Source organism: Sus scrofa, chromosome 1 (assembly GCF_000003025.6).
Source record: "Sus scrofa isolate TJ Tabasco breed Duroc chromosome 1, Sscrofa11.1, whole genome shotgun sequence".
Classification (NCBI taxonomy): Eukaryota; Metazoa; Chordata; class Mammalia; order Artiodactyla; family Suidae; genus Sus; species Sus scrofa.
The window spans coordinates 251,026,419-251,040,647 of NC_010443.5; the positions used below are offsets into that span (position 1 = coordinate 251,026,419).

The 14,229-nt window shown below is 41.2% G+C and overlaps 1 protein-coding gene across 2 annotated transcripts in view; it reads left to right on the forward strand.

Annotated features, from left to right (window-relative positions):
• AKAP2 (A kinase (PRKA) anchor protein 2) overlaps positions 1-14,229 on the forward strand; it is a 205,587-nt gene that overhangs the window by 41,761 nt on the left and 149,597 nt on the right. For both annotated transcript variants that reach the window (XM_021087791.1, XM_021087641.1), the window contains exon 2: positions 9,845-9,930. In XM_021087791.1, coding sequence (XP_020943450.1) covers positions 9,919-9,930 — 12 coding nt within the window. In that variant the 5' untranslated portion in view covers positions 9,845-9,918. The remainder of the gene's footprint in view (positions 1-9,844; positions 9,931-14,229) is intronic.

Below are 14,229 nucleotides of genomic sequence, written 5' to 3' on the forward strand. Positions count from 1 at the left end.
GATGGCCTGGGGCACACCTGGCAAGATATTGAGGTTTTCCTTTGTGCATCTTCGAGCTCCTTGAACCCCTGAGAGGCACCCAGACAAGCTTCCCTTATTCAGGGAGGTGTAGGTGGGGGAGGGGGTCCAATGGCCTCAGGGTGAGTTTGAGAAAAATACCACATTGCCCAAATGGTGGACCTTTCTCTTTCCCAGTGAGCTCTCCCCAGGGAGAGGAACCAAGAGAGGGGGAACATGCCTCTGCCACCATCGCACCTAGAAGCCTCAGGGCCCAGTCCTTACATCTGTCCCAAGGAAGAGAAAGCTGGGGCTCAGGGGCAAGGATGAGCCATCACCTGGAAGATGGTTAGGGTTAGAGTTAGGGTTGGGGGTGGGCTGGGTGAGGTTATATCCTGCTCCACTCCTTCAAGTGCCTGGGTGGGGCTTCCCGCCCAGAGGAAGCAGGTCCCATCAGCTGACCCTTGGGTGGGGTTTCCCAAAGCCAAGTGTTTAGAGGCAAATCATTGTTCTGAAGTTCCGCTAAGTTTTAATGACCCTGTGCTGAGAACTCCTCCAAGAACAAAGTGAGATTTTTCAAATCCAAAAGAGAGCTAGGGGCAATTAAAAGGAGGCCAAATATCTGGCCAAGTCTCAATTCTAAGACCTGAATGAAGAAGAGAGCTAAGATACATTGGGACCCAGGCCTAGCTCCATTCTTGTCATTGTGATCAAGCAAAATGATTTCACAGTGGGTCTGTTGTCTCTAAAGTGGGGGTTGTTATAATTTGGACCCCATGAAGAACCCTGGTCTAGGAAATTGGGCAGTCGTGTCTCTGGCAGTGCCACCTTAGCAGCTACTTTCTGTGGGCCTTGACACATGTCTTTCCATGGGTTTCCTCACTGATGGACAAAAGCCTGAGCTCTAGACTTTACAGTTTTGTGGCTGTGCCTACCTCGATGCACTGATAAGAGTTGAGGCAGAGCTGTGATGAAGAAGAGAATAACCAAGATGGGGAAGAAGGTTAGAAGCACCTGACAAGGCTCCACCAAGGTGCCAGCCAACAAAATTCCATGTCTGGGCATTGAGGGTACCTCTGCTGTGTCCTCTGTTCTTTCCTTCAGCCAGGCTGCATATGGTATCACTGGGATCTTTCCTTCCCAACCTGTCTGTGGCTCAGCTCTTCCTTCTTAAAATGGTCCATTCCAGGAGTTTCCATTGTGGCTTGGTGGTAACGAACCAGACCAGTGTCTATGAGGACATGGGTTCAATCCCTGGCCTCACTCAGTGGGTTAAGGATTCGGTGTTGCTGTGAGCTGTGGTGTAGATCACAGACACAGCTCGGATCCTGCATTGCTGTGGCTATGACATAGGCCAGCAGCTGCAGCTCCGCTTCGTCCCCTAGCCTGAGAACTTTCATATGCTGCACCTGTGGTCCTAAAAAGACAAAAAGAAAAAAAGATGGCCCATTCCAGCTGCCCAAGCAGCACCACATTGTGAGGTGGTGAGGAGGGTGACCAGGAAATGGCCATGTGGAAGCTGAGGGGCACCCGTCAGGTGACACTGTAAAGGAATCTTCTGACCCGATGAGAAAGAAGTTAGGCAGCTCCAGGGCCCCTTCCAACTCCAATTCAGTTAGGGAAATATTTAGTGTGTCCATCCTAGGACCACAGGGTAAAGTCAAAAGAATGCAAAAAGGTCAAACTAAGGCCATGACGCCATGGAACCACTGAATTAACCACCGCCAGTGCCAAACTACCTTGGGACTTATTATACGAGTCAGTCAATCCTCCGTTGTTTAAACCTCTATTAAATAGGCTTTTGATTGCTTTTGGCTAAAAGCCCTGTAAATCATACACCCCAAGGGGAGGGTGACAGGTGAACTGTTGATCTGCTGTTCCTGCTGTCAGTCTCGGCTCCTTCACTCTCTCATAGTCTAAGCATATCCAAACATGGAGAAATCCTAGAGTTTCAAGATCTGTGTGTTTTGAACAACAGGATCCTTAGTACAAGCTTAATCTGGTACCTAACAGGAGAAACAGTTTGCTCCAAAGCTGGAACGAAAGTGGTTCTGTAGGGCTTTCTGAAGTATGATGCTCTGTTGGACTACCGGAGAGATTTAAGGCATTTTCAAGGGAAGTTTTGATCATGCAGATTTATGCCTCTTTTCTTTAGAACCTAACTTCTTCATGAGATGCCACCAACCTGTGCGATAAGCACTGAGCCCTGCCGAATCAGAATGGCCTCCAGAGAAGTAGAAACAAAGAGCCATGAGAACCTGGTTGAAGAGACCGTATTTTAATGGTAGAATTTATGCAAAGGATAGAACACAGGTTTAGCTTAACAACCCTCTATAATGGGAAGTGGAGGTTGACAGAGATGGCAAGTCTGGAAGGGCTCTTTCCTTTTCTAAGGCCGGGCTACCTTATGCTAGCGTAATAAACTGGCCCAATCCTATGGCTTAAAATAGTAAAGATTTAGTCCTCATCTTCCATGGCCATTGTGGGTTGGCTGTGTCTGAGCTTTATGTTTCCCTCATGCTTGGTCTTAGGCTAACCAAATCACCTCTGTCTGGAACTTGCCATTCACTGTGATGGAGGGGGAGGGTGCACTGCAGGGTCCTGCATCAGCAATTAAATGCTCCAGCCGGAAGTGATACACACCACTGCCACCCACACCCATCAGTCAGCCAGAACTGGTCACATGACCTCACCAACTAAAGGAGGCTGGGAAGTGAAGTCCTGTTGTGTGTCCAGAAGAGGAAGGAACTGGGAGTGTATGGTGAACAGCTCTAATGACCATCACGTCCACCCACTTTGTCCAGACATCTGTCTATATTCTATGTGGACAGGTGGGCTAGAACGAAGAGTCAGAGTTGACTTATCTTTCTCTCTGCCTTAATCTGCTTTCACCTCAAGACATATGGTGATTCCAGAGGGTCTGGGTACAACCAGCCCCTCTGGGCAGGGCTACCCTCTCCCTCTGGGTGGGCTCTTTGTTTCTTTTTATTTTTAGTACCAGCCAGGGTCAGAACTAAGGAAGTCACCCAGGGTTCCCTGGGATGCTTCCTTCCCAAGCCTCCTTAGCTGCTCACCCTCCTCATTGTTCAGTCTAGTCCTGTCTTGCCTTTGTTCAAACACATGGGACCATTTTGTCTGCAGGTTACTATGCTCAAGACCTTGTGGCTACCTACGCCCAGCCCAAACTCTCTCCCTGCAGGTCCTCGTGTGTGCCCCTGGCTTTGCCAGCTGGGTCTGAGCCCAGCCTCCTTCCTTTTGCTGGCACTATCCTTTCAACTGCACACATGTTCTTCGCAACAAATCAATAGAGAGAGGGACCAAGCCAATCGGCAGAGTGCGCCCTAGAACAGAGACCAGGGATGTGGGTGCCAGGGACCTGGACGCTTGGGTGAAGAAGGGATGGATTTATCTGTGAAGCTAGGTGAGGTACGTGAAAAGAAGCAATAACAACAAATTCATAGTGGCTGACTTGATTTATTCCTGCAAGATCTTTATAAAACTGTCTCTGATGGAGTATTTATAAGCATACCTTGGCTATAAGTAGACAGGTCTCAATTTCCCTCACTACAGGGAAATGCAAACTTCTCTTTTGGAGAAAGGAGTTATTTCTTCCCGAAGGTTTGATCCAGTCTTTCAAAACTGGAATAAAAATAGCAGTAGTATTGCTAGGGATTGTAGGAATAGCATAAAATATGATTTCTCTTCTCAAAGTAAGAGTTTAAGCAAAGGGAGAAGGAGTGATAAAAGAGAAAAGTAGTTATTTGAAAGTACAGTAGGTAGAAATATAATATATGAAATAATGTATATTGCATATTCTATGTAATATACATAGTGTATATATACTATAACATATATAATATATAGTATACTATATAGTATGTATAGTATATATAGCCTATACCCACACATATATAGTATGCTATAGTATGTATACTATATATATAACCTATACACACACACATATGTGTATTATATATATTATATATATGTGTGTGTATACACACATACATAAAAATACTACTACCAAAAAGTTTAGGTCAAATTCTTTACATAGGTTCTTCCCCTGAAATCAGAGGTGATTGTTCTTATATAACTAATAATAGGAATACATCATTCTGGAATGTTTGGGTTTTTTGCAATTCTACACCAGAACTGTTTAAATGTGTATAATTATACGTCATGGATCTAAGCTGTGGGGAAATTCATCTCAGGAACTTGGACATGAAAGCAGATGTTGATAGTGATTGATAAAATCTTAGAGCTGAAGGAATCTCAAGCATTCTAAGCTACCCCCCTGCCCAAGTGTGGCATAATGCACTTACATGCTGGTGGGAGGGAAGTTGCCATTTTGGAAATGGAAGTGGCTTTTTTTTTTTTAATTGAAGTATAGTAGATTTATAGTGTTGTGTTAGCTTCTTGTGTATAGCAAAGTGATTCAGTTATACATATATATAGTCTTTCTTTTTTCATATTCTTTTCCTTTATGGTTTATTACAGGATACTGAATATGGTTTCCTATGCTTATACAGTAAGACCTTGTTGTTTATTTTATATAGAGTAGTTTGTATCTGCTAATCCCAAATGCCTTATTTATCCTTCCTTCACCCCATTTCCCCTTTGGTAACCCTAAGTGTGTTTATTATGTCTGTAAGTCTGTTTCTGTTTTTTTATAAACCAGTTCATCTGTGTCTTGTTTTAGATTCCTCTTAAAAGTAATATCATATGGTATTTATCTTTCTCCTTCTGACTTAGTGCGATAATCTCTAGGTCCATTGATGTTGCTGCAAATGGCATTATTTCGTGCTTTTTGATGGCTGAATAATATTCTATTGTTTACATGTATCACATCTTTTTATCCATTCATCCGTTGATGTACATTTAGGTTATTTCCATGTCTTGGCTATTGTAAATAGTGTTGCTGTGAACATTGGGGTGCATGTATCTTTTAGAAGTAGAGTTTTCTTGGGAAATATGCCCAGGAGTGGGAATACTAGATCATATGCCTACCCTATTTTCAGTATTTTGATGAACCTCCATACTGTCTTCCATCATGGCTGCACCAATTTGCCTTCCCACCAACAGGGAGGAGTGTTCCCTTTTCTCCACACCATCTCTAGCATTTGTTACTTTAGACTCTTTAATGATGGCCATTCTGACTGGTGAGGTAGTATCTCATTGTAGTTTTGATTTGTATTTCTCTAATAATTAGCAATGTTGAGCATCTTTTCATGTGCCTATTGGCCATCTGTATGTGGAACTGGCTTATCCACATGTCTAAGCATCATCGAATAAATATGTGTTAGTCATCTTACATCTCCAAGTCCTCAAGATGAAAGGATCTCTGGCACATTTGTTTTCAAAGAAAATTGACCTGTAGCCCTATCATGTATATTAGGTATGTCTGGTACCCTCTCCAAGAGTCTTATCATTACGTCCTTCCCAGGCTCCACTTTTGAGGGTGCTCCCATGCACAAATGGCTGTTCTCTTCTCTCTACCCTGAGGTCCAAATGTGGGACCTCATTACTTTCCACCAAATAACACCAGAAGACAATGGTATAAAACATATCTCCACTGGAGGTATGAGAGTGAGGGGAGAATAACACCTTGATACAGCATGATGAATAAATTAAAATTGATTTTTAAACATCACTGTTCTCAGGCGTTCCCATCATGGCTCAGCAGAAACGAATCTGACAAGGAACCATGAGATTCTGGGTTCCATTCCTGGCCTCGCTCAGTGGGTTAAGGATCCAGTGTTGCCATGAGCTGAGGTGTAGGTCACAGACATGGCTTGGATTTTGCATTGCTGTGGCTGTGGTATAGGCTGGCAACTGTAGCTCCAATTAATTAGATGGCTAGCCTGGGAAACTCCATATGCTGCAGGTGTGGCCCTAAAAAGCAAAATAAATAAATAAATAAACATCGATGTTCTCAAAAGTCCTATTTATCACCATCTGGGAATCTCTTACTGCCAACTCATGTCCCAACTTCTTCCAACTTATCTCCTTCTTCTAAATGAAACCTCTTCCTTTTTTTTTTCTTCCATGATGTGGGACTCATCTTTTCATACTCAAATGGTTTGTAGAATTGCCTTGTTCCCCAAAACGCTTTTTAGCCAGAAGGAACTTTGGCTCTAGCTATTAAAACAACATTTCTGTCCTCACAACTTATTACCGGGATTAATAACATTTAAAAATTGAAAGGGTAGGTCAGTTTTCTCTCACACTTGCCATGGAATGATAGGCCATCTAATTTGAAGTGGTTTCTTGATTGCAGACTAAAATTCTGAGAAAACATATAAATTTATGTCTCATAACTCTTTTTTATGGCCATATATCCTTTAATAAAGATAGTCTTGCTTACGAAAAGAATGATTTATAGCAGAGAAAAGATTCTTTCCAAGGTGGGATAATGTAAGGGAGAGATAGGAATTACTATTTATAAATGAACTTTATGCAACAAAGGGAATTATATTTGCATAGTTGGAGATAAAAGTATCCCAAAGGATGTTCATCTCTAATTTGGGTTATAGACTGTGTCTACTAGGTATTGTTGCAGTAATGCTGGTTGGCACATCATCCTCAGACTCAATCGCTTTTATTGTCAAGCATATGCAGTTGCGTTGATCTAGACCTGGTTTAGCTCCAAGATGCAGGTTGGGTCCAAGTCTGCTCCCCAGGACTCTCATTTCCTTGCAGGTCAACTGGGGTATGTCCTTCTCATGCTATAGCAGTAGTGCAAGAGGGCAAGTATCACCACGAAAGCCCATTTCAGACCTTTACTTGCATGATATCCATGGTCATTCTACTGGCCAAAGTAGGACAGGGAAGAAAACTTCTCCCACAGTGGGAGAGATGGGGACAGAATATTTCCTGAGCAATAGTTCAAATAATTGAATAATAAGATAATAATGATTATATTTAATAATTCAAATAATTTAATAATAAGAGAATTATTATTATATTTAATAATAATCAAAGAATTATTATAATTCTACTATCGTATTTGTCCATCACGCCCAGCATCTATATCTCTCTGCCAGCCAGATCCAACAAGCACTAACAGTGTCTTAAACCAGGAGGGGCTTTAGTTAAACGCAATTTGTGTCAGAGAAATAATCTACTCATGTGGGAGCAAAGATCTTTTTCCCAAAAATATGAATTAAAGGCAAAACCCACAACTTTCTTGAGAGGAAATTGTAGGGCAAGCCACCAAACTTCTCTGACCCAATTTCTCTAACCCAGCAAGATACAGCTATTTGCACTTTGCAATAAATTATAGTCCATGGATCTTGAGTAATCCACTGGGCATATTTCCTGCGAAATGAGGCTCTCAAGGATTCTGAATATGAAGTAAAGCAACACAACCAATGCTAATATATTAAAATTTAATCTCATATTAGTTTATTCAAAATGTCACATAATTGCAAACAACTGTTCTAGTTTCACCACCTGATTTGAGTGGCTGATCCTTGGAAAACTGCAGGAGTTATCACAGTCTTTCCTGGACATGTCTCTGGTTTCTTGATTTAACACAGAAGCTGGTAAAGCATGTCGAAGGAGCCAAATCTGGCCCAGTACCTGTTTTTGTAAATAAAGTCTTATTGTAATCCAGCCATGCCCCCTTGTTTATTTGTTGTCTGTGACTGCTTTGTTTCTAAAATGGCAGCTTAAGAAGCTGCGACAGAAGTGGCATGACTGCAGAGCCTAAAATATGTACTTGCACGGCCAACAGAAAAAGTGTGCCAATCCCGATTTAACGCAGTGCTGTTAGACAGTTGAAATATGGAATGTGGGTGATTCACACAGGTCTGGCATGAACATTGGCCTTGAGTTATCCTTTGGAAAAATTATGCAAGGAAATCAATAACGTAAATTAATATTACATAGTTTCAGCCTATTTAAGAAAACAATCTTTTTCAATGCTTCAGGCTCTAGTACTTATATCCCAGTGAGTAATCGTTTTACCAATGATAGCATTTGTATCTGCTTATTAAAATGGACCCTGAGAAACTCTATCACTTTCTTAGCTTTTCAGAAGATAGCTTTACTTGCAATATTGTTTTAAAAAATACACTTGTCAGAGTTCCCATCGTGGCTCAGCGGTAATGAATCCAACTAGTATCCATGAGGATATGGGTTTGATCCCTGGCCTTGCTCAGTGGGTTAAGGATCCTGCATTGCCGTGAGCTGTGGTGTAGGTCACAGATGTGGCTCAGATCCTGCGTTGGTGTGGCTGTGGTGTAGGCCAGAAACTATAGCTCCAATTCAACCCCTAGCCTGGGAACATTCATATGCTCCATGTGTGCCCCTAAAAGGAAAAAAATGTATATATACTTGTCATTACTTCAAACTTTTCACTATTATAGACCATTCCACCTTCATTGACATACAATAATTGCATCTAAATTAGTGTAGTTTTACTATATTGTGTTCATGGGTATTTCTGAACACCAGCCCCTGATTTTTATTTTTTCGAGATTGGAGAGAACAAAATCTTGTATCTTGTCAGATGTCCACTCTTGGGGACTCTCTGACAGCATATGAAAAAAAGAACTAACATGTATTAAGACTTGGGTAGAAAGCATATATAGATTTTATTTTATTTTTTAAAATATTTATTTATAGGATTTTAAGAAACATTTTCATTTCACTTGTTCTTTAAAATGTATTTAGGTGCATTAGGAAATGGATGTGACCCCCATTCACTATTATAACTGTTCTCAAGGTAGCTTGCAAGTACCATTTTTTAAAAAATTGAGATGTAGGAATTCCCTTGTGGTGGTGTAGGTTAAGGATCCAGCATTGTCACTGCAGTGTCTTGGGTTGCTGCTATGGCTCAGGTTTGATCCCTGGCCCAGGAACTTCCATATGCCCCGGACTGAGCCAAAAACCAAACAAACAAATTGAAATATAATTGAGCCCAGGGTGTTGTGGGAGGAAGGGGGAGTGCAGGGATGATCACAGCCCAGGTCTTGGGGAATTCACTGGGATGGGCCCCAAGTGAGCATCCTTAGCTTCAATCAGGAAAAATTCAGGAGTGAGCCACAGTAAATTTATTTAGAAGGATACACAGTCCATTGGCAGAATGTTGTACATCTTGGAAAGCAAGAGCAGCCTATATAGATTTTTATGTTTTTGTTTTTTTGGCTTTTTAGGGCCACACGCTCAGCATGTGGAAGTTCCCAGGCTAGGGGATGAATCGGAATTCCAGCTGCCGGCCTACACCAGAGCCACAGCAATGTGGGATCTGAGCTGCGTCTACGACCTACACCGAAGCTCACCACAACCCCGGATCCTTAACCCACTGAGCAAGGCTAGAGATCAAACCTATATCCTCAAGAATACTAGTTGGATTCGTTACTGCTGAGCCACTAGGGGAACTCCCTATATAGATTTTTTTTTTTTTAAGTGACTATAAACTCTCAGTTATTTCCAAAAAGTGTGTGGCCTCTAGAACAGTGACTAATCGGAAGTCATATGTATTGAATTAGATTCAGAGGTGCATGTTTTCTGTGTTACGGGAGTGCCTGTAAGCCCCAAAGTAGACCTTAGTATGAGGCCTGAATTCTGAAGGAGTTCATTCCACCTACTCCACTCTGAACTAAGTGTAGTACCATCTGTAACACATAGGATTTAGACAGTGACCCCAGACTTGGAGACTGGATGAAAACAAGAGGTGCTGACTGACCAGGTAACTGCCAGGAAGGTAAACACTGGAAAATCATCAGTTCCCTTAACAAGGCACACAGGATTGGAATCTGCAGAACAATCAGGCATGTATCCAAGCAAGCTGAATGCACTTGGATCAAATGGCAATGTTTTCTCTTTTTTTCTTTTTGCCCAGGAGTCCAGTGGGAGAGTACGCTGTTCACAGGAGATGACATAGTCTTCGAAGCCACAGAAACATCCAGCGCAGACATGACTATCAAGGTAAGGCATCCTTTCTCTAGTGCAAATCTCGAAGTGCACCTCTAGAGGAAAATGAGCCTAGGCCAGGCTTCTGGGGGAGGGGGCTAGATGAGCACTGCGCCTCCCCCTGCTGGGTATCTCTCTCTGTTCACTGAAGCCCTAGTGAGTCAACCAGAATAAGAATTGTCTGAAATGCACCATCCAGATTTGGTGACCACCTGAGAACTAGAATCCAAGAGTTTTGATTTCCAATGGACGGGTTGTAGGGTCTTCATTGAATATCGGCACGTAGATTGTCTGCAAGTGGTAACCCCATGGGGATGGCGAGGTGAATCTGAAAATTCTGAGCTGGGAAACTGGGCCCCACTGTGCATTCTGAAGAAAGGTCAAAGAGACATATAGTAGCTTTGGTCTTGACTCAAGATTTCCACTGATGTCAGCGGGAAGGCAGCACATGGCCCACTCCAGCTGGAGCGCTAATGGCCAAAGGTTTACAAAATGAGTCATCTGGAAATCAACCTCATTATCACTGTTCAAATTAAATGCATGAATTTGTAACCATTGCCTAGATTAAGGAATCTGTAGCAAAATATACCAGACTCAACCACTTCCCTTCTATTACTGGAATAGACACGGAGGAACCATCCTTCTCTCTTGAAGTTCTGTTTATGTGTCAATTAACAGAGGCTTGGGAGGGGGGCAGTGAGAGGGCTTTCTAACATTTTTGCTTGAATAATTAGAATTTCAATAGATGCCACTTATGATTTTTTCTTTGAAAAACAAAAAATATTTGTATTGAGGTGTCGCTAGAGATTTCACTCCTAGATGTTTTAATAAAGATTATACAAAAGAATATACCAGATGATGGAGTTCCCATCACAGCTCAGTGGAAACGAATCTGACTAGCATCCGTGAGGATGCAGGTTCAATCCCTGGCCTCGCTCAGTGCGTTAAGGATTGGGTGTTGCCCTGAGCTGTGGTGTAGGTCACAGATATGGCATGGATCTGGCATTGCTGTGGCTGTGGTGTAGGCCAGGGGCTACAGCTCTGATTCAGTTCCTAGTCTGGGAACCTCCATATGCCATGGGTGCGGCCCTGAAAAAAAAAAAAGAATATACCAGATAAATTTATTCAAATTTTCCTTGTAATGTGATGTCTGAACCTATATATCTATATTTAAAATGTTGGAGAAAGCAAACAAAGTTACCACAGGTGAAATTTATTGAAAGACAGAAAAGCAGTTTGGTTAAAAAAAAAAAAGTCAACTAATATAAATAATAATTATTCAGTGGTAAAAGTTTGCTTGTAATTATGTTTGGCAGAATTTGTAAGACCATAATATATATTGCAATGATATATTGGTATTTCACTGGCTATTAGTGCACAGACTGAGGTGTTTGAGAAATCTTTGACCACATTGGATAGAGAGGGGTGAATGCTCATAGTAAAACTTGATGGATTAATGTGTGCTATTTTGGAATCTGTCATCATTTTAGGAATTCTTTTCTAAGATGTGTTGCTAAGCCAGCTACAGAGTTAGTTTTATATAAAAGCAAATGGCTTATCCTGATAGAAACAAGTCTGTCCACGTCCCATTTTGTAAGATTATTATTTAAATGGTGTGCTTCTTCTTGGTACCAGGATCTTGACTAGGTTTTATTTGGGCCTATTCTTTTTTTTTTTTTTTTGACTGCGCCCACAGTACATGGAAGTTCCCAAGCCAGGGATCTTAATCTGAGCTACAGCAGTGACCTGAGCCATAGCAGTGACAATGCCACATCCTTGATTGCTAGGCCACCAGGGAACTCCAGGGTCTATCCAGTTTGGATGTCATTCTCAACCTCTCTTTGTGTCGTCTTTTAATGAATCCCTGGGAATGTTTTATAAGAACAGAGGATTTTTAGTTCATAAGAACTGAACCCACTGAGAAGAAAGAACGTTATATACTTTTAAAAGTTAAGCAAAATACAAATATATTTAGTACTCCAATAACTTCCTACAAATATCATGAAGTTCCTCTATTTTTTTTTTTTTTTGTCTTTTTGCTATTTCTTTGGGCTGCTCCCGCGGCATATGGAGGTTCCCAGGCTAGAGGTCCAATCGGAGCTGTAGCCACCGGCCTACGCCAGAGCCACAGCAACGCGGGATCTGAGCCGCGTCTGCAACCTACACCACAGCTCAGGGCAACGCCGGATCGTTAACCCACTGAGCAAGGGCAAGGACCGAACCCGCAACCTCATGGTTCCTAGTCGGATTCGTTAACCACTGCGGCACGACGGGAACTCCTTTTTTTTTTTTTTTTTTTTTTTTTTTTTTGAAGTTCCTCTATTAATGATGCCAGTCTCTTCTCAATGAAAGATTTGTGAAACCTGTAGGTGGACGTCATTTAGGCAAATGCTTCTATGTAGATCTTTTCCTGTTGGATTCCCAATGATAACTGCTTTTCCTTTGATATCATGCTCTTTCCCACCCCACACTGCTTTATGTATCCATCCTACTCTGGCGTCTCTCTTAAAGTATTATTTTTTTCTGGGTCTATAAGTGCCTGATGTTCATTAATTACAAATTCATCATCATATATTCATGTATCGACAGCTATTCCTGTTTCTAATAGCTGCCTCATATATCCTTGTAATAGCAGTTCTTCCTGCTTTTTGCCCTGGGAAAACAAAATATTCTCTTAAAACATAAATTACAATAAAACTTGATACCTTGACATTTCCCAAGGCAAACATCAGCAGAAACCACTGAAATAGATGGGTTTCCTCCATATGACTCTTCTTGTGATAGATGTATTTATCTTTGTGCTTAGAAGTTTTCTTTCTGAAAAAGGCACACATTTTTGGAGGATGTTATAATAGTCTGAATGTTGTTTTGTCTACTATATGTAGCCTTTTAATAGCATGTCTTATTTTGAAATGACAAAGTCATGCTTCTAAAAATATACGTGACTCAGATGAGTGAATTCATTCATAAATTTCTGTCATCCTGAGAAATGTTGCACTGAGAACGTTTATATTAAAAACGTCCTTTAAATATGCTAATGTAGGTAGGAGTGTCATGTGTGACAGCTCAGCAATTTTAAATCACTTTGTAATGAAAAGATGCTCATTACTGCCAATTACTAGAGAAATGCAAGTCAAAATGACAATGAGGTGCCACCAGTCAGAATGGCCATCATTAAAAAAATCTACACATTGAGAATTATGTCTAGATACTCATGTTGCAACAGAACAAAGGGTGGGGGAAAAAATGTAATGTATACATGTAAGGATAACTTGATCCCCTTGCTGTACAGTGGGGAAATAAAAAAAAAAAACTACAAATAACAAATGCTGAAGAGGTTGTGGAGAAAAGGGAACCCTCCTATACTGTTGGTGGGAGTGTAAATTGGTATAGGTATTGTGGACAGCATCATGGAGGTTCCTCAAAAAACTGAAAATAGAGTTACCATATGGTCTAGTAATCCACTCCTGGGCACATCCAGACAAAACTCTACTTTGAAAAAATGCATGCATCCCTATGTTCATAGCAGCAATATTTACAATAGCCAAGATATGGAAGCAATCTAAGTGTCCATCAACAGATAAATGGATAAAGAAGATGTGGTATATATTTAGAATGGAATATTACTCAACCATAAAAAGGAATGAAGCAATGCCATTTGCAGCAACATGAATGGACCTAGAGATTATCAAACTAAGTGCAGTAAGTCAGTCAAAGACAAATACCATATGATATCACTTATATGTGGAATCTAAAATATGATACAAGTGAACTTATGTACAAACAGAAATAGACTCATAGACATAAAAAACAAACTTATGATTATGAAAGGGGGTAAATTAGGAGTTTGGGATTAGCAGATACACACTACTGTATATAAAATAACCAACAAAGGCCTACTGGTAGCACAGGGAACTATATTCAATATCTTATAATAACCTATAAAGGATCTGAAAAAGGATAGCTTTCTATACGTATAACCAAATCACTTTGCTGTACACCTGAAACTAACACAACAGTGTAAATCAACTATACCTCAATTAAAAAATAAAGACAATGGAGTTCCTGGAGTGGCAAAGCAGAAACGGAATCCGACTAGGAACCATGAGGACGCGGGTTTGATCCCTGGCTTCACTCAGTGGGTCAGGGATCCGGTGTTGCCCTGAGCTGTGGTGTAGATCGCAGACGCAGCTCAGATCCTGCATTGCTGTGACTGTGGTGTGGGTTGGCAGCTGTAGCTCTGATTAGATGGCTAGCCTGAGAACCTCCATGTGCCACGAGTGTGGCCCTAAAAAGCAAAAAAAAAAAAGACAA